We start from the raw sequence: 21,373 nt of genomic DNA, 5'->3' as shown, positions 1-21,373 counted from the left end.
CACCCAGCTATATTAAAAGAATAAAGATTAAGTAATAAGTACTAAGAGTAAGTAATATGTAATAAGAGTAAAGAATAAGTAAAGATGTTTCTATAAAAAGCAGTAGTCGTGCTGCTAACCACCTCTACACAAGGGCGGATCCAAGGTGGTGAAAAAGCGTACATAATTTTAGCTACAAAAGTCACCAAAATTCTAGCCTAAGGATCTGTCAACCATAAAAAATGTCACCAAATTTTCGTTTTTCTTCTTTTGTTAATCCTGGATCTGCGACTACTGTTACCGGTATACAGTGAAATCAAAAAGTAAAGCGTGTAGGCCTATAACAAAAAGCAATCAATACAGCAAAGGTATCGATACAAATAAGCCTGATTTTTAATAGAAATCAAAAGTAATAGTCTAAACTAAGCTCTTTTTATCAGGTTCTGCTTGGTAACAATTCACTTTCATTGGTCCCAGCATAAAAACTTTCAATTTCCATCAAGCCCGTGCAGGCTTGTGCGCAGAAGTTGTTTTCGGAGGGGGACAACATTACAAAATATAGATCTTAATTTCTATAATCCCCCTGCAGGCATGCACATAGCCCTTTTCTCGGGATGATGGGGCAAAACTAAAAAAAATACTTCGAAGGGGATGCAATAATGATTTTCTTTTATTTGATAATTTAAGGAAGAAGTTTCCAAAAATTGAAAAAAAAATTAAAAATTTCGTGCACTGCCGTGTTCCTGAACAACAAAATAAGTTATAAAACAATTTTGCTCCTCCCAAAAAATTGGAGTCGAGCACAAGTCCTCCTTAGATGCACTCCTGTGTCAGGGTTAGAAATTCATAGTTTTCTCTCTAACCATATTCCAATGCTCTTTAGTTCAATGTTTGCTCTTTTGCTCTTATTATATGCTCTTTGGTTTAAAACAATGCTCTTTTGGTTGTATTTGTGCATTTTTCTTTTTTTTGTGGCCATGGCCCTGTGGTTTTTTGAGTGTTAAATATACCATACTATACTACTAAACTATAGCTTTACTAATTCATGGTTATAAAAAACACGGTTTATGCTCTTTATTATAGGAAACGTCTTATAAATTAATTCGAAACAAAATGTAACAAACATTTTGGCACACTAACACAAATATGGCACTAACAAGATCAATTTCACTAGAAATTACAACTCCTATAAACACAAAACATATCTAGGCTCTTAAACAGACCATTAAGAATTTCAACAATCAAACTTGTCCATAATATATCTTTAACATCACTATTTGAATTCCATCACATCTTCCATTAGCAAAGTTACCATTCAGCCTTTAATCTTGACATAAATCTTAACTGAATCACAACCATAGATCAAAGAGGGCACTTTGCAATGTTCCTACCATAAAGAATAGCTATTCTACAGTTATTATTCCGTTTTATTACAATAATTATGTTTGAAAAAGTTATTCATCTGTTCAAACAGGTAAAAAATAAAAGATGTATTTACTACTTTGAATAAAAATTTCAGGGATTAAGAATCATTATGATATATATATATATATATATATATATATATATATATATATATATATATATATATATATATATATATATATATATATATATATATATGTATTTCCGATACACAAAGAAAAATCGACCGTCCGAAATATCTATAAAAAAAATTACCACCTCGCCATTTGAATTAAGATGATATAAGTGCATACATAAGGGGGATAGAAGGGGTTTTTGGCTAAACCCCTTACCTCGATGTTTAAAAGTTTATATAATTATGTTCATTCCCCTTCTTTTACAATTTTTTCCTGCTTCATAATACCGGCCCGGGACACCAAACGGCACGATTAATACCAGTGTACCGTATGGTTAGGAGCCCTGCTGCATTGAATCGTGGCAGGCGATAAACAACCAGATATAATACTTGTAACTTGTCCCTTTCAAAAATATAAAGTTATATGATATTAAAGTATATTAAAATACGTACTATTAAGGTTTGCATTGTTAAAGTTCCAAATATTAAGGTTTAATTGATATCACGAGGATATAGCTACTGCTATTAATTTATCTATGTAATTTTTTTGACGGGTTCAAACGTTATTTTAAATTCAAGGTTTTAAATCCTAGATAATTAAAGTTTAATAAGTATGTTAATTTCTATTGGTCAGATTAGTTCCAGTTCTATCTTACTTCGGGCGAAAAAAAAAGTAATTCAAAAAGCCGATTGGCGGTGTAATTTAGAAGAAGGTATGCTAAAAAAAAAGGTGTGCTAAAAACAGACAAGTTTTTGTTCAACCTTGAAGACAAATAAAAAGTACAAGACTCCAACTATTTCTGAATTTGAGAAAACGATAAAAACACATTTTGCAAACAATTCAGGAAAAATACAAACCTCTTACTACCTTGAAAGCCGAATAAAATATTGGAAAGGAGCTTGGAACAATCGACTGAAAATATTACATTTATTATTGCGAGTTAGAATTTTGACGTGGTCTTTGTCAAAACAAACTTCGTCAAACCAAAGAGAATTTGACAATAAGTGGCATATACCGCCTTTTTAATTACCTCATCCGGTTTTCAATCCATTACTCCATCCCCAACTCTTTCCCATTCCAATCCCCCATCGATGTCCTATCTTTAACTTTATTTAAGATATGAAGTGAACATCGGACCTAAATTTACGCATCCACGGAATTCCACGCATCCATGCATCCACTCATACACAAATCTACGCATCCACGGAATAAATTCCACGGAAATAATTTCTGGATTATGTATTAAACAACCAAAATACAGGGAATAAATTTGTCTTGTCTTAAAAATCTTTCAGTTTGAAAATCCAAATTGATCAAAAACCAATCGAAAATGTGTAAGGACCATAAAAGATCTAACGGTTTTAAATTGTAGTAATCAGTAGTCTCCTATTGAGATGTCTGAATTCACATGCGACGAGCACAACTCCAAAAATAAAATTTTGTTCGTAATAGTCAACTTTGCATATAAGCTTCCTGCTAGAATTGTCACTTCTTGATCGAATCCGGCCAAGACTTAGCCGCCTTAAAGTGTCTGGTATAGATGTTAGAACCGATCGTAACAGCTGATTAAAATGTTAAATTCGACAAAAGAACATACAAACTTTAACGGAATTGCCTTTAATCATACAGCAACAGTGTATGAAAAGAAATCCGTAGTCAAATGCCTCATCAGGTCCCCATAGTGTTTTTTATACATGGATCGTTATAAAAAACTAAGAGGAATTTTGCAAAATCTTGTTTAAAAACAAGAGTAAACACCATTTAAGGCGTAAAATCTACATTAATCCGGCCTAAGTTATCCCTGAAATTGTATTTATTAATAATTTTGTAAGGACCAAGCATTTCGGCTTCTCACTACATTTTTAAATTTAGATAAGTTACACAGAACGTGCCCTAGCCATCTCAACCTTTCTCTCATTATTAGAGATAAGCGATAAGCTTAAAAATGAGCTTAGCATTTATATTAAACAATAACAGCGTCCTTTATATACATTAATCTGGCCTAAGTTAAACACGAAATTGTATTTGTTAATTATTTTTGAAAGGATCCAGCATTTTTGCTTCTCATTATATATGTAAATTTAGAGAAATTCTACAGAGCGTGCCCTAGACATCTCAACATTTCTCTCATTATTAGAGATAAGCAATAAGCTTAAAGATGATTTTAGCATTTATATTATACAATAATAGCGTCCTTTATCTACATTAATCCAGCCTAAGTTAACAATGAAATCATATTTATTACTAATTGTTGAAAGGATCCAGTATTTTTCCGTTGATTTTTGAATTAAAAAAAAGGGAATAGTTGTGAGAAAAGTCAAAGTCATGGCCAATTGTAGAAAAAAACCAAGACAGATTATCCAATTAGCAATTAGCAATTAAGCAATAAGCTTAAAGATGATCTTAGCATTTATATTATACAATAATAGAGTCTTTTATCTACATTAATCCAGCCTAAGTTAACAATGAAATCATATTTATTACTAATTGTTGAAAGGGTGCAGTATTTTTGCTTCTCATTATATTTATATGTTTAGAGAAGTTCCGCACAACATACCCTAACCATCTTAGACTAAGTTAACCACGAAATTGTATTTATTAATGATTATTGAAAGGACCCAGTAATTTTTCTTCTCATCATATTTGTATTTTTAGACGAATTCCAGACTTCACTCGTGTCTTAAATCTCATAGCACCCAGGAATGTCAGGGTGCTGTTGTGCATCCCTTTAGAATAGGTAACAAGATTTTTGCTGAAATATAACTTCATATTGGCAACCAAAATTGGTCATCGTATAGATTTGCTTGCTAGAATTATCAGTAGAAACCCACTCTTGCACCCCAAGGGGTGTGCACATCTTCCACTTTGAATACCCTGAATCAGAGAAACATAAGCCGTATGTTGTGTCAGTATAACTTCTTTGGTCTCATGGCTTCCGAAAGACGTGATATCCAATATCTTTTATATATGACAATTAAATTATATGTGAAAATTTATTTTATATATGACATCATATTGATGCGAAATGGGACTATAGATTAAAGGGAATAGAGACAAAAAAAACTGCCTTTAAAAGAGAAACTATCCCAAGTAATAGCGGAACTGGAACTAATAGCAATGGAAAAGATTTTAGTGCTTAGTTTTTATGAGTTAATACCCTTTGTTGGCATTTATGCTAAGATCACTGCCATAGCCTTGACCTTTATAAAATGCATTTACCATTGTTCAAGTGCAAGAAGAACTCATGTAAGGAGATAAGACATGAAAAAATATCCCAATAAATAATATGGTCTAATATCGCTACGTCGGCTGTTGTTTCGCAGCTTTTGGCATATGTCTTTTCATGTGAAGTGCAAGATGATCAGATCGAGCAAAAGACCTGTCACAGACTTTGCATCTGAATGGTTTAGCACCTGTATGTTTTCTATAGTGGCGTGTTAGTTCATCAGATCTTGCAAATCTCCATTGGCATTCGGGCCAGTGACATTGATAAGGCTTCTCACCTGAAAAATAGATGGCATTTGTTAAAACGATAAAACATATTAGTTGAGGGTAGATATTGCAAGGAGCATCAGACCCTTCTCACTGTTGGTCAATATAATTGACCATTTATTGATTATTTATATTTTCCTAACTGATCTTTAGTGAATCAGTTTGGAAATTGTTCCCTTTCATAAACAATTTTACTACTACTGCTGCTACTAATAACTTACTGCAGCACCAAGCCGCCTGAGGCAAACACAGCTACGCACGATCCACCTCCAACCTAATCTATTTAAGGCCTCCCTCTTTACACCTTCCCAGGAAGTTCCCATTTCCTTTAAATCTTTCTTTATGACATCCTCCCCCCCCCAGATAAGGACGACCTGCTTTCCGTGTAACCCCAGACGTTTGGCCAAAAAGGACAATCTTCGGCAATCTGTCATCCTTCATCCGCAGAACGTGGCCTAGCCATCTCAACCTTTCTTTCATTATAGCCCTAGAAAGCGGGATGGAACCATATTTTTCGTACAACCTACTGTTTGAAATACAGTCAGTCAGCCGGGTACCCAGAACAACCCGTAGGCAATTTCTCTGGAAAGATCTAGTAAATTATCGTCCGTTTTTTGGAGCGTCCATGCTTCAGAGCCATATTTGACCACTGTCATCAGTGTTGCTTCCAATACTCTAATCTTGGTTTGCAGACTTATCTTCCTATTCTTCCGAACCTTTTTTAACTGTGAAAAAACACCTTAGCTCTTCTGCTTTTAACACCTTCACTGCTCCCACCGTCTTTACTTATAATACTACCAGGGTAGGTGAAACTGCCCACCTGATCAATCTTTTCGTTACCCGACTTCACCTTTTCATCTTCACTTATTCCTAGCCTTAGTGACGTAGTTTTCTTACCATTAATTTTCCAACCTATTCTAGCACCCTGAACTCGCAAAACCTCTAAAAATTCATTCATTTTGCTCACACTTTCATCCAGAATGCTTAAATCATCAGCATAATCTAAGTCCAGAAGAGTTTTTCCTCCCCATTTGATTCCGTGATCTCCAATTGCCTTTCCTGTGCTCCTTAAGACGAAGTCCATCAAAATGATCCATACAAAAGGGGATAAAACACAATCCTGCTTAAATCCTGATTTAACACAAAACCAGTTGCTAACCTCATTTCCTACCTTAACCGAAGCAGTATTATTCTCGAACATAGCACAAATCACTTTGATGTATTTGTCTGGTATACCATATAAGAATAAGACCTTTGCTAAAGCTCTTCTATCAACAGAATCGAATGCTTGCTCATAATCGATAAAACTAAGGAACAAATGTGTTTGACAACGAAGGGACTTCTCAATATTAACCTAAGAGTGAAAACTTGGTCAACACATCCTCTTTCTTTTCCAAAACCACACTCTTCTTCTCTTAACACTTTGTCGACAGCATCTCTCAGTCTAAAAAGTATCATATTACTAAGTAATTTGCTACCTACAGAGACCAGACTAATGCCTCAATAATTACGACATTCACTCTTGTCACCTTTCTTGTATAGTAGTTTCATTAAGGTTTTCTTAAAATCATTAGATGCTTCCCATTTTCCAAAAGTCCAGCTTATTTCTAACCTCCGAGCCACCATATTTAAGAAACTCATTCATCACACTGTCAGCACCTGGTGCCTTATTATTTTTTAATCCTTTTATTACTGTCGCTAATTCCTCCTCACAAAACAAATCTTCCTTCACATCCAAGGTATCACAAACTTATTCATTTTCATCTATATCTTTTCCTGCACCTGTATCTCGGTTTAGCACATTCTCAAAATGTTCCGCCCATCTCTCTTTAACTCTTTCCTTATCACTAATTGTGGCCCCATTCCTATTTAATAAATAATAAATATAATAATATATAAGAATAAATATAGTAATATATAATAATAAACATAATGATAATATAATAAATATAATATATAAGTTTAACATTAAATAAATAAATATATTTTATTTAAGTCAGAAATATCATTTAACGTAAATTAATTTTTCTTAAAAAATAATTACTTTTCTTTAAATAAAAATTGATTTTAATAAAAATTGATTTTCCAGTTATATAAGGGGCTGCCCGCCTAAAAAATTCTGTACGAGGTGTGTGTCTTGTATGGTAGAACTGAGCCGCAGATGGTGAAAATTGTTCCCCGAACGACTGGGAAAGATTTCGCATGATGAAGTATATCCTGGGTGATGGAAGAAGTGGAACTTCGAGAGGTGTACCCGGTGACGTAGTGTGATCAACCCCTCAGAAATGGAGAGACTGTTATAAATGAACCCGCGTTGTGGTGCTGGATAATCAGAAACAAAATATTTAAAAAATTTTAGAAAAATAGGCACAAGAAATACAGAAAAAGAAAAATTCAAACCTAAGCTATTATAAGTTAGGAGTAATATTTTTGGCGGAGGAGTACTTCCAGAAATTCTGTCAGAAAAATTAATAATAGCAACTATTTTTATTCATGTGTCAGAGAAACAGAGAACAGGATACAGCAAAGAAAACAGTGCTAAAATAACAGGAAATAGGTACAGTTTTGCTTTAAAATTTAAAATTTTATATAATGAAAATATTTAGTAACAAAAAATATTGCACCAGACATCTCTAAGCCTCGATTCCGTAAGAATGACAGTTTAATTTTCAGTGGTGATGTAAGTTTAACTTAAGATAGATAGTATTGTTAACTTAAGATAACTTAACTTAACTTAAGATAGATAGTATTGTATTGTTAGATAGTATTAACTTAAGTTTATCTTAAGATAGACTGAGAACCTGGAATGTCCCGAGAAGGTCCGAGTATCAGACGATAGTAATGTCTGTGTATAAAAATGTTAACAAATCTTGGTGTTTAAAATACGAGGGCAGGTGAATAAGTCCAGCCTCAAATTAGTAGTAAATTACGACTAACTTTTATCTCGAGTTCGTAGTGACAAAGGTACTAATCACTATGATGCTGATGCTGTAGTACTTAAGATCTGTATATACTGATAGGCGGACTTAGCTGTTTTAGCAAAGTATATTGTTAAATAAACAAAGTTGTTAGTGTATTAACTGTGATCGAAACAACTTTCAGATTTTCATTATCCATTGCATTCGTGACTCTACCTACTTATTATGAGTGGGCTTTTGACTCGGTGGGTAGACAAGAAACTATCTAAGTCTTTCCTTTACATAAACCTCTAATTAAGGATATTATAGTCATTGACGCTCTCTTTGGAATCAATGAAGGATCAGTAAAGAAGTTAACTGGCTAGTCGTTTGATTCCTAATGAAATGCGGTGTGTAGCAGCGTTATGTCCTTCCCCCTTTTATTTGAAATATTGTCAAAGATTTTGTCAAGCATAAAACCCTAGAAGAGGTTAGAAGAATAGAATTGTGGCGGGGAGACACGATTGAATCCTATTAAGATAACAGATTGATAAAACACCTAGAATTTTATTACCTTCGGGTCGATGAAAAAGTATGAGAATATTTATACTTCTTAAAAACTCATAAAAGTGTAGAAAAAATGAATTGTGAAGAGTCTTTGAAGCTTAAATTAATCGTTAAAAGTAGTTTGAGTAGAAAAGTTGTCCACTTTGGGAAAAAGAGGAAACTGTTGTTCCAAAAGTTCAGCCACCTTGATGAACATTATACCATCATATTCATCATGTCTGAGAACCTCTTGTCGCAGTTCTTATGCCCCTTTATCTAAAAATGCAAAATGTTGCATTAGTTTTCGTTTCATCCATCGGGCTCTAATTAAAACCCCAGATTTTGGATCAAATTTCAGAAATCTAATCGGGAGCATTATTATGTGTAAAATTTCTAGCGGCAGCACAAAAATTGTTTCTAAATTTCACTTCACTGACTCAATTCATTCCGAGAGGTAATTTATTTTACTGCATTATTGCATACCAACTATGAATGGATTACTAGATATTTCTAGAAATACTTAATTATATAACTTATAAAACTTAATTAAATTAAAAAAACAAGTGTTTTTAACTGAGAGTAACGAGCGACATTAAAACTTAAAACGAACAGAAATTACTCCGTATATGAAAGGGGCTGTTCCCTCCTCAACACCCCGATCTTTACGGTAAAGTTTTTCACTGTTTTAAAAATTAGATTTGAGAGAAAGAGCCAAAATTTAGGGTAAAGAGCGGGGCGTTGAGGAGGGAGCAGCCCCTTTCATATACGGAGTAATTTCTGTTCGTTTTAAGTTTTAATGTCGCTCGTTACTCTCAGTTAAAAACACTTGTTTTTTTAATTTAATTTCTGAACGTTTTTGAATTAATGCATGTTTTGATTTTGGCTCTCCACATATGAATACTTAGAACGAAATTTGCATTTTTTTTTGGCTAAATGGTTTTTTCTTAGTTAACTCAACACCCCGATCTTTACGGTAAAGTTTTTCACTGTTTTAAAAAGTAGATTTGAGAGAAAGAGCCAAACTTTAGGGTAAAGGGGGCTTTAGGCTCCCTCCTCAACGCCCCGCTCTTTACCCTAAAGTTTGGCTCTTTCTCTCAAATCTACTTTTTAAAACAGTGAAAAACTTTACCGTAAAGATCGGGGTGTTGAGGAGGGAACAGCCCCTTTCATATTCGGAGTAATTTCTGTTCGTTTTAAGTTTTAATGTCGCTCCTTCCTTTCAGTTATTAAATAAAAAAAACAAGTTTTTTTTTAACTGAAAGTAAGGAGCGACATTAAAACTTAAAACACACAGAAATTACTTCGTATATGAAAGAGGCTGCTTCCTCATCAACGCCTCGCTCTTTACGCTAAAGTTTGACTCTTTCTCTCAATTCTTCTTTTTAAAACAGTAAAAAACTTTAGCGTAAAGAGCGGGGCGTTGATGAGGAAGCAGCCTCTTTCATATACGAAGTAATTTCTGTGCGTTTTAAGTTTTAATGTCGCTCCTTACTTTCAGTTAAAAAAAACTTGTTTTTTTTATTTAATTTCTGAACGTTCTTGAATCAATGCATGTTTTGATTTTGGCTCTCCGCAGAGGAATAATCAAAACGAAATTTGCATATTTTTTTTTGGCTTAATGGCTTTCTCATAATTTTGATCGAATGATTTTGAGAAAAAAAGAGCGGGGGACGAAACCTAGTTGCCCCCCGATTTTTTGGTTAATTAAAAAGGCAACTAGAACTTTTAATTTTTTACGAATCTTTTTATTGGTAAAAGATTTACGTAACTTATAAATTAGCTTACGTAAAGAACTTTTGTATTCTCATGTTTTTATTACATATATGAGGGGATTCGCCCCATCGTCAGTTCCTCGCTCTTTACACTAAAGCTTAAATTTTATCCCAATTCATTAAGAATGACCCCCTGAATCACAAAAGCCGTAGAATAAGTAGTTGAAATTACTGAAAATACTTTAGCGTAAAGAGCGAGGTATTAGAAGGAGGTGAGCCCCTCATATGGGTAATAATTTCTGTTTGTTTTAAGTTTTATTGCTGTTCCTTACTTCCAGCTGAAAAAGCTTTTTCACTTTTATTTTTTGATTGTTTTTTTTTTTTAATAATGCTAGTAGCCTATATCCTGCTCTCCCTTCATGGAAATTTTCTTCTCCCATTACAAATTCTCTAAGGAAAGTTTCCCCAGCATATCCCCTCTTCTCAACCCCTCCCCCAAACCAAAAAAATCCTCCTGAAAACGCCTGTATACTTTCCAATAACCATTACTATATGTAAGCACAGGTCAAAGTTTGTAACTTGTTGCCCCTCCCACGGGGACTGTGGGGGAGTAAGTCGTCCCCAAAGACATAGTTATAAGGTTTTTCGACTACGCTGAATAAAATGGCTATCTCAGAATTTTGATCCGTTGACTTTGGGAAAATAATTAGCGTGGGAGGGGGCCTAGGTGCCCTCCAATTTTTTTTGTCACTTAAAAAGGGCACTAGAACTTAGAATGAGCCCTCTTGCAACATTCTAGGACAACTGGGTCGATACGATCACCCCTGGAAAAAAAAAAAAAAAAAAAAAAAAAAAAAAAAAAAAAAAAAAAAAAAAAAAAAAAAAAACAAATAAACACGCATCCGTGATCTGCCTTCTGGCAAAAAATAAAAAATTCCACATTTTTGTAGATAGGAGCTTGAAACTTCTGCAGTAGGGTTCTCTGATACGCTGAATCTGATGGTGTGATTTTCGTTAAGATTCTATGACTTTTAGGGGGCGTTTCCCCCTATTTTCTAAAATAACGCAAATTTTCTCAAGCTCGTAACTTTTAATGGGTAAGACTAAACTTGATGAAACTTCTATATTTAAAACCAGCATTAAAATGCGATTCTTTTGATGTAGCTATTGGTATCAAAATTCCATTTTTTAGAGTTTTGGTTACTATTGAGCCGGGTCGTTACCACGAACTGTTTGAAAAAACTTGTTTTCTTGATTTAATTTCTGAACGTTTTTGAATTAATGCATGTTTTGATTTTGGCTCTCCACATATGAATACTTAGAACGAAATTTGCATTTTTTTTTTGGCTAAATGGTTTTTTCTTAGTTATATGAGGGGCCTTGCCTCCTCTTTAATACCTTGCTCTTTACACTAAAGCTTAAATTTTGTCCCCATTCTTTAAGAATGACCCCTGGATCACAAAGGCCGTAGAAGAAATAGTTGAAATCACTAAAAATACTTTATCGTAAAAAGCAGATATTTAGGAGGAGATGAACCCCTCACATGCGTAATGATTTTCGTTCGTTTTGTTTTAATGCTGCTCCTTACTTTTAGCTGAAAAAACTTTTTCTTATTTATCTTTTCATTGTTTTTTTGTTTTAAATAATATTAGAAAATCTCGCGTCCCCTTCATGGAAATTATCTCCTCCTATGTAACCCCCTCCCCTCAATTCCCTCCCTATCCAAGAAAAAAACCCTGAAAACGTCTGTACACTTCCCAATAACCATCACTGTATGTAAACACTGGTCAAAGTTTGTAACTTGTAGCCCCTCCCCTGGGGACTTTGAGGGAATAAGTCGTCCCCCAAGATATATTTAATAGGTTTTCCGACTATTCTGAACAAAATGGCTATCTAAGAATTTTGACCCGTTGACTTTGGGAAAAAATGAGCGTAGGAGGGGGTCTAGGTGCCCTCCAATATTTTTGGTCACTTTAAAAGGGCACTAGAACTTTTAATTTCTGTTAGAGTGAACCCTCTCACAACATTCTAGGACCACTGGGTTGATATGATCACCCTTGGAGAAAAGAAAAAAAAAATAATAAACACGCACCCGTGATCGGTCTTCTGGCAAAAAATACGAAATTCCACATTTTCATTGATAGGAGCTTGAAAATTCTACAATAGGGTTCTTTGATACGCTAAATGTGATGGTGTGATTTTCGTTAAGATTCTGTGACTTTTAGGGGGTGTTTCCTCCGATTTTCCAAAATAAGGCAAATTTTCTCGGGCTCGTAACTTTTGATAAGTAAGACTAAATTTGATGAAACTTGTATATTTTAAATCAGCACAAAAATCTGATTCTTTTTATGTATTTATTAGTATCGAAATCCAATTTTTTAAAGTTTCATTTACTATTGAGCCGGATCGCTCCTTACTACAGTTCGTTACCACAAACTATTTGAAACGTTCAAACATTACTTTAATAGGAGGTTTCTTCCATAATATAGTAGGCTATCAGTAAGGAGCAAGCAACTACTTGAAAGATGCTAGTTTTGGGGGATGCTAAGGGAGGTGATAAACAATTCTAATCAAGGTTGTTTTGAAGAAACTTTTTTTTTTTGAAGCCACTAGAAAACAATCCCATAGAATGATTTCAAATCGCAAAATCGAAGCGTTGACAGGTTAGCGCTTATCCGACCCAGGTCCAAATGAACTAAACAACTATATTTAGTATAATGAAACAAACAAAATATATTTATGATATTACTCTTTCTGATGCTACCTAACGGTGGATCCAGAATTTTGAGGTGTCTGGGGGATCAGCCTCCTTTTTTGCTTCAAGTCGTACAAATGCAAATTCAAATTACACTAAAAATGACCTCAACCAAGCCGAAGGCTGCAACCATCGCCCTTAGGATGTATCCTTTTTGCTACCATATTGTGTCGCGTATCAGAAAAAATATCATAGAAGAATAAAAAAACATGCCGTATTATTACTATACACAAGTGCATTTTTCTTTCATTTCTGAGATGGGAAACTGTAAAACCTTGGTTAGGGCTTTTTCACTATGGCAATTGCAGCGGTAGGCTTTTTCGAACTGACACCAGTTTGCAGGGTCGGGCCCCTTTTTAAATAGTCAAAAACTTTATCAATGTGAAATTCTTTGCACAACATAATTTCTTCTCAATCACAGTTTTTAACTGTTGCTTCCCTTGGGCCATGTCTCACTGTTTACTAAGTTACTGGTATAGCTGGGATCATGACCTAATAGAAAATTTAACAGCTTATTGGGCTCTGGCTATCAAAAAGAGTCCCCCTGTTCCCTCTCTTTCACTATTTCAATGTGTACGCCAATGTAAAGCATATTCCAAATCCAATGCAATAAAAATTTAATAGAAACGACAGAATATTGCTTAAATGAAATTTTCCATAGCCGAATTAAGGCTTATACGAATCTAGGATTATGTTTGGGCTCCAGCGATCCAAAAGACGCCCCCTATCCCTCACCCAATGCATGACGTATTTTAAAGCAAGTGAAAGTGAAATATAGTCGATTAAAAGTTTCCTTCTACCAAATGATTTTTTTCATAAATTGTCATTTTCACTGTAATTTTAGATAATAGGATGTGCCCTTTGACATTAATTCTTGGAATTGAGTATTTTTTGTGTCTGATTAAATTGTCTGAAATCTTAACGACTTTATCGTTGATTAAATTTGTCTGAAGTCTCAACAACGCGTGTATTTGATTATACCGTTGCACCCAAAACGAAGGGATGTATATAAAGCTTTTATCAAAAATTAGTCAAGAAGAGAGAATTATTTTCAACCGATTTGGCCAAATCCTACAGAGGCATGTTCTATACAGTGTTGCTACATGTTTGGCTTAAGGCCGTGATTAAATGAACTGATGGAACTCGAAAACCCAATGTTAAAATTGAAAATTCGTAGTTAAAAAGTACTCAAAAAGTACTTGGCGGAAGATACCGCTTTTAATATCAGGCCGTAGCTTCTTGAAGATGCAAAAAAATGTTTGCTCGGATTTTGCTCTATTTCCTCTAATTGCTTAAAAACCTTAGAAAATGTCTAGCTCTTTTTCACAAGTGTACTCTATGAAGGATATTGCTTTTGGAATAAAATCGGTACTATCATGAGCAGAAGACAATAACCTGTAAGATGATTGCAACCATTTTTCGATGTATTTTCCTGTTTTTGAACAGTCCTATAGAATATTTTCAGCTATCTGATATTTTTACAAGCTTTTTGCCAGAAAGAATCGTTCCAGATCACCGATAACACCCCTAGAGACCAGATTGAAAAGCTGGTATAAGTAACCTGCTATTTCCACCAATGAATAAGTGCTATTTGAAGGGTTTTTGACAATCAACGGTCTCTAGAGAATTGAGAGACAGAAGGCTACCCTAACTTCAATTTTGAACCTCGATGTTTTCAAGTTCACTTAATCCCAGCATTGGAAGAATAACTAAATCAATGCTATTAATTAGCCTATCCATTTATTTTTTATAAAATAGCCTTACCTGTGTGAATTCTTTGGTGTGCTTTAAGATGCGAACTTTTTGTATAGACTTTGGAACAACCTGGAAAAGACAAGCAGATTTTAATACACAAGTTTTTTTTTATTTACAGTCTGATTTTAGTGTCTACAGGCCAAAGGGCTCATATCGTTTTTGGCTCATGTCATCTAGTCATATCTGCCATCTAGTGTTGCTCTTTAGTGCTAAGTTGGCATCAGAGCAAATGAAGCATGTTTCCAGAGAAAAGGGCGAACAAAAAGTAAGTTGTGCCTATTGTAATTATATAGTAATTATAAGTAATTATTACCTAGAGATCTTTTTTTCATGTTTGTTATCTGGGTTGCTGTTGGTCTGTAAACAGAATTGGTCATTTCCTAATGTAAAAAGGTAAACTTAACAACATTAACTGATAAATTCAGAATCTTGGCAGAAAACAGTAAAGCAATGAGAGTTAATGTTCTTTCAGAAGACTTTCGAGTTCTGAAAAAATCTTATTTTTTTCTTTTTCTCTTTAACTAGGCTCCCGTTACTCCCCTTTATATTCGGCCACAAAAGAGTGAAAAATAAAAATTGGGTATTTAAAGTTTCGGTTTGCACCAAAATATTTCTTTTGTTTTTTCTTGCCGAAAGAATGCTACGTTTGAGACTGGTTCTGACAGGACACTATTTATTCGGACACTATCGTTTTTGGGCTCATGTCATCTAGTCATACCTGCCATCTAGTATTGCTCTTTAGTGCTAAGTTGGCATCAGAGCAAATGAAGCATGTTTCCAGAGAAAAGGGCAAACAAAAAGTAATTTATGCCTATAGTAATTATAAGTAATTATTACCTAGAAATCTTTTTTTCATGTTTGTTATCTGGGTTGCTGTTGGTCTGTAAACAGAATTGGTCATTTCCTAATGTAAAAAGGTAAACTTAACAACATTAAATGATAAATTCAGAATCTTGGCAGAAAACAGTAAAGCAATGAAAGTTAATGTTCTTTCAGAAGACTTTCGAGTTCTGAAAAAATCTTATTTTTTCCTTTCTCTTTAACTAGGCTCCCGTTACTCCCCTTTATATTCGGCCACAAAAGAGTGAAAAATAAAAATTGGGTATTTAAAGTTTCGGTTTGCACCAAAATATTTCTTTTGTTTTTTCTTGCCGAAAGAATGCTACGTTTGAGACTGATTCTGACAGGACACTAATTATTCATTTTAGTTGAGAACTAGCTGTTTTCACAGAAAAAGACTTGTGCTTTAATTGTGTTTTAAGTGTGCTTTAAGATGAGAACTTTTTGTGTAGACTTTGGAACAACCTGGAAAAGACCAGCAGTCTTTACTACAAAAAGTTTTTTTTATTTACAGTCTGGCTTTAGAGCCTACAGGATACTCATATCGATTTTTACGCAAAAATATAGCATTTGAGTAGATCGTTGTTCAGTTCCTGTCCAAAACCTGCCATGTTACTAAAACTTCAAAAAATCAGCTAAAACCTTTTTAACTTGTAAAAAAAAAATCAATGAGAGTTAATATTTTTTCAATGTCAAGCAATCCTTTTTGGTAGCTGAGAGACTATTTTGCACTGTTGTCAAACCTACCATTGCCTTTATAGTCTTATGAATGTTTACCCTGGACATATAAACGTTTGTCGTTAGACACTGGCTATGAGTTTATTTTGTTTTATACAATAAATAAGTGGCACATCGTTCTGTTTTAGAGGCCAATATGACATTTTTTTTTCTAAAATGTCCTTTAATGATTCTTCATGCTCAAGCGCATTTAAGCAAAAGATCAACTCGGGTAATATTTTTTTCTCGGTAGATGATTGGTACATTAAATGCAAACCAGCTTTGTATTTGTTTTTCAAATGCCTCAATTTTACATGTTAGTTCCGCAACATTTTACCAAGCCTCTACAATAGAGTAGATCTAGTTAAAGCGATGTGCCCACCATATTTAATCCCATCTTCATCGCATAGAAGTAATGATCTTAGAAAGTCGCGAAATGGTGCACTAAATTTTAAATCCTAAAATCTATTGCTCTTTATGCTTACTTCTTATGAGTTTCCTTTTTAAAAAAGAAAATATTTCTATGGGCATTGATTCCTGTATGATTCTTAGTCTTGTACTCCGGAGATGGCAATAAGAAGTGACATTTATGGTGCCATATGCCACCTACTGTGGCGCCAATTATTGTAAAAACTTACAAAATTAATGATACATGCTTATCATTTTAAGTTTTAACACAAAACTTTACTTTTTACTGAAACTTTTTTTTTTATCTACTCACAAAAAGAATAAATTACCTCTAAATAGGGAATTCTAAGAACCTAGCGAGTTATTTGGAAAACTAACAACCAGACGCGACTTATTTTTACGTGAATTCTCTTTGCCTCACATTCACAGAAATGGAACTTGACAGCTCCAGGAATAATTTCAAAATTCATATCAGTTGCAGTGTAAAAGAGAATCGTATAAAGAGAAAATGAAGAAAAAAAAACAGTAAGGGGTGTTTTACAATATATTTCAATTAGAAATTAGAAAATAGGTTTCTTATTAGAAATAAGAAAAAGAGTAAGATAAGAGTAATAAAGTAAGAAAATAGTTGTGTGAAAAAGAAAAACAGCAAGATGTGCAATTGATTCTAACTAGAAATTAAAAATATTATTTCAATTAGAAAATATATTTCTTATTAGAAATAGGAAAAGAAATAAGAGAAGAGCAATAAAAATGAGAAAAGGGTCGTAAAAAGAGAATACGAAAAATAAAAACCGCAAAGTGTGTTTTGCGATACATTGTAATTACTAAAAAAAAATAATGTCAATTGGAAAATATATTTCTTATTAGAAATATGAAAAGGGTAACAAGTTAAGAAAAGAGTTATGTAAAGAGAAGATGAAAAAGGAAAACAGCAAAGGGTGTTGCACAATAAATTCCAATTAGAAACAAGAAATTTTTATTTCAATTAGAAAATATATTTCTTATTAGAAATAAGAAAAGGCTAATAAAGTAAGAAAAGAGTCGTATAAAGAGAAAATGATGAAGAAAACAGCAAAGGGTATCATAAAATATATTTCAATTAAAAATAAGAAAATATTATTTCAGTTAGAAAATATATTTCTTATCAGAAATGAGAAAAGAGTAATAAAAGTAAGAATTGAGTCATATAAAGAAAAGATGAGGAAGAACAACAACAAAAGGTGCTGTGAAATGTATTTCAATTAGAAATAAGAGAATATTGTTTTGATTACAAAATATATTTCTTAGTCGGATGAAGAAAAAAGTAATAAGTTAGAAAAGAGTCGGGAAAAGGGAAAATGAAAAACAGCAAGTTGTGTTGTGCAACCTATTCTAAATTGAAATAAGAAGATACCATTTCAGTTAGAAAATAACAAAGTAAGAAAAGAGTCGTGTAAAGAAAAGATGAAAAAGAAAAACAAAAAAGGGTGTTATGCAATACATTTCAATTAGAAATTAGAAAATACTATTTCAATTATAAAATATGTTTCTTATTATAAATAAGAAAAACAGTAAGAAAAGAGTCGTGTAAAGAGAAGATGAAAGACAAAAACAGCATAGGGTGATGCACAATATATTTCAATTAGAAATAGGAAAGTATTATTTCAATTAGAAAATATGTTTTCTTATTAGGAAGAAGAAAAGAATAAGAAAAGGGTAATAAGCGAGAAAAGAGTTGGGCAAAGAGAAAATGAAAACGAAAAACAGCAAGTTGTGTTGTACAATGTATTCCAATTAGAAATCAGAAAATACCATTTCAGTTAGAAAATATATTCTTACTAGAAAGATAAAGAGCAAGGATAGAGTAATAGAGGAAGAAAAGAGTCGTGTAAAGAGAAGATGAAAAAGAAAAAATTCAATTAGAAAACAGAAAGTTGTGTTGTACAATGTATTCCAATTAGAAATCAGAAAATACCATTTCAATTAGAAAATATATTTCTTACTAGAAAGATAAGGAGCAAGTATAGAGTAATAGAGGAAGAAAAGAGTCGTGGAAAGAGAAGATGAAAAAGAAAAATTTCAATTAGAAAATGTGTTTCTTATTAAAAATAAGAAAAGAGTCATGTAAAGAAAACATGAAAAAGAAAACAGCAAAGGGTGTTGTGCAATATATTTCAAAAGCTGAAACGCTATATTTGCGTGTCTTTTGTATGAACAGGTTGTAATAATAAGCTTATGCTTCTGTTATTACCAGTAATAAATCTGCTAATGAGACGTTGCGTTGCAAAATAGAATATAGATAAATTGCTACCAGTCTACCTGGCAAAATTAAGTGAATAACAATTTTTCATTCGCCATAATGACGAACGAAAACGTTCAATTAGCTGGGGAATGACATTACCGAATTAGTTACGAGTTTATTTTTACTTTTGTAGTTGGGTCACAATTTTATTTGGCGAACGGACAAGCTTTCTAAAACAATGTGTAGTTCAACTCGCATTTCAAAGCAAAAAATCGTTAAATAATGAAAAGTTTTTGGGTACATTTGTGCGTAGAAATAATGAACTCTGTTTTGAGTTTTGAATCAGTGTTGTCAGTTCTTTGGAAAATCAGTGTTCTCATTATTTTGGCTAAAAACCACCCACTAAACACTGCGCTGACCTTTCCCCATCGCAAACTTCTTATTGCATTACTATAACGATCTAAGTTGACATGGAACAAGTCCTCTTCACGGTCCCACTTGAGAAAAATCTCATCTACGCTATGATACGGAAAAAAAACCCAGTGGAGCTGGAATTATGCTACAATGCCCTTTACAGGCTTCTAAGAAACGGAGACATGTCCGGTAAAAGTGATAAATTTGGGTCACTGTGCTAAATTCTACTTTATCAGGTAAATGCCGTTCTCCTTATTCATATGGTCAGCTTGAACACTGTTGTAAAGTCCGACAAAATGATGAACATTAAGAGAAATTAAGACCCTATACTTTCATGTTAAAATATGTGCCTAAAATCTATTGGCTTATCTCTCTAGCGTATTTCCTTTCGCCAATAACATTATTCCTCATTTATGGAGAGATAAATTACTCCGCCATTTTAAACCTGTGACTAGACTGATCAAGGAGTCAGATGGTTAGGCCTAGCCCTTCTTCAAGGCAGTAAAAAGAACACAAAATATGTTTTCTTATGAAATTTAAAAGCCAGCAAAAAGAACAAAAATTGAGTTAAAGCAGTTATTGCGAAGAATTTCTTTATTGAGATGTGCTTCAGCTTAAGTTACAGAGTTTCCAAACTAAGCCCATGAACTGTGATAAAATATATACAAAAAAGCTGAAAAATATACAATAAGCCATACAAGTCTAGCTTGCGAAATATATCAAACAGTTCGTGGTAACCAACTGTAGTATGGAGTGATCCGGCTCAATAGTAACTGAAAATCTAAAAAATGGAATTCTGTTACCAATAGTTTCATCAAAAGAATTGCATTTTTACGCTGATTCTAAATATATAAGTTTCATCAATTTCAGTTTTACCCATCAAAAGTTACGAGCCTGAGAAAATTGGCCTTATTTTAGAAAATAGAGGAAACACCCCCTAAAAGTCAAAGAATCTTATCGAAAATCAAACCATCAGATTCAGCGTATCAGAGAACCCTACTGTAGAAGTTTCAAGCTCCTATCTACAAAAGTCTGGAATTTTGTATTTTTTCCCAGAGGAAAGATCACGGATGCGTGTTTATTTGTTTTTTTGTTTGTTTTTTTTTTCTTTTCCCTAGGGGTGATCGTATTGATTTTATTATTTTAAAAAGTAGAGCTGTGAGAAGGAGTCAAACTTTAGCATAAAGAGCGAGGCGTTGAGGAGGTGACAACCCCTTTCATAAAAGAAATAATTTCTGTTCGGTTTAAGTTTTAATGTCGGTCCTTACTTGCAGTTAAAAAACTTGTTTTTTCAATTTAATCGTCTGTAAGATCAATACATATCAATCCGCTTTTGTATTACGGTTACCGGACGGGAAATAGAAAAGTTGTGAAGCTTTTTTTCTGCTCTTCTGAAAATTTACAATTATGGAGATACATCCTTTTGATAACCGACTGACGATATGTAGTCTCGTGAATAGGAAGACAGCGATGGGTAAATCATATACTTTGGTTTGAATTCGCTCCGTTCTTGCAGCAAGGAATTTTTGGTTCCAGTGATTCCTTGAAAAAGTTGGAAGGCAATTACCCCCTTCCTTCTCCTTTAAAATATGTATTTGGTCTATAAAAAGAAAAAACTTCCATCGTCCCTAGAAAACAAGGTTGGCTTTGAACTCCAACATGACAAAAGCCAACAAAAGAGATACTACTTCTCTATACCTCCATGGTAGAAAGTTGCTCTAATTTCATTGATTTACGTCAATGACGCATTTTATTTACGATTTCCAAACACAATTAACCCTGTCATTTAAAAAACTTGTCTGTTTTAAGGCATCCAGCGAGAAATTTCAAGCCAGGAAAACCAATAAAAAGTTAAATTCCACCGGATTGGCTCTTCTGTATGAAATTTCAAGCCAGTAAAAAGGACAACAATTTTTCGAGTCATAATACTTCTTTTACTAGAAAACTCTCTGTTTCTTGGCTGTGATAGCCTGATATACTCTTAAATATGTCTTCTCTGGATGATGATGGCATATAAAACACTGTAGATGCAGAAAAATTCTTTTAAGGACAAAGTACAATCCATTGTCCTGAGACTAAGCTTAATAAATTTC

The 21,373-nt window shown here is 33.5% G+C and overlaps 1 protein-coding gene and 1 long non-coding RNA gene across 3 annotated transcripts in view; one reads left to right on the top strand and one right to left on the bottom strand.

The window, feature by feature from the left end:
* Window positions 1-1,038: 1,038 nt before the first annotated feature.
* Window positions 1,039-21,373, bottom strand: part of LOC136032277 (early growth response protein 3-like) — a 113,295-nt gene continuing 92,960 nt past the window's right edge. Inside the window, exons 4-5 of one of the 2 annotated variants that reach the window (XM_065712540.1) lie at window positions 14,687-14,746; window positions 1,039-5,023 (exon numbers count right to left, since the gene is read on the bottom strand). In XM_065712540.1, coding sequence (XP_065568612.1) covers window positions 4,821-5,023; window positions 14,687-14,746 — 263 coding nt within the window. In that variant the 3' untranslated portion in view covers window positions 1,039-4,820. Of the gene's footprint in view, window positions 5,024-14,686; window positions 14,747-15,908; window positions 15,983-21,373 lie in introns of those variants that run through there. The other variant, XM_065712541.1, reaches the window with a different exon arrangement.
* Window positions 14,814-21,373, top strand: part of LOC136032278 (uncharacterized) — a 42,039-nt gene continuing 35,479 nt past the window's right edge. Inside the window, exon 1 of the long non-coding RNA XR_010618698.1 lies at window positions 14,814-14,942. This is a non-coding gene — a long non-coding RNA (uncharacterized LOC136032278). The remainder of the gene's footprint in view (window positions 14,943-21,373) is intronic.

This window comes from Artemia franciscana, chromosome 10 (assembly GCF_032884065.1).
Source record: "Artemia franciscana chromosome 10, ASM3288406v1, whole genome shotgun sequence".
Lineage (NCBI taxonomy): Eukaryota > Metazoa > Arthropoda > Branchiopoda > Anostraca > Artemiidae > Artemia > Artemia franciscana.
Note: the sequence above shows the minus strand (reverse complement) of the source record. Positions and strands in the feature narration are given on the sequence as shown.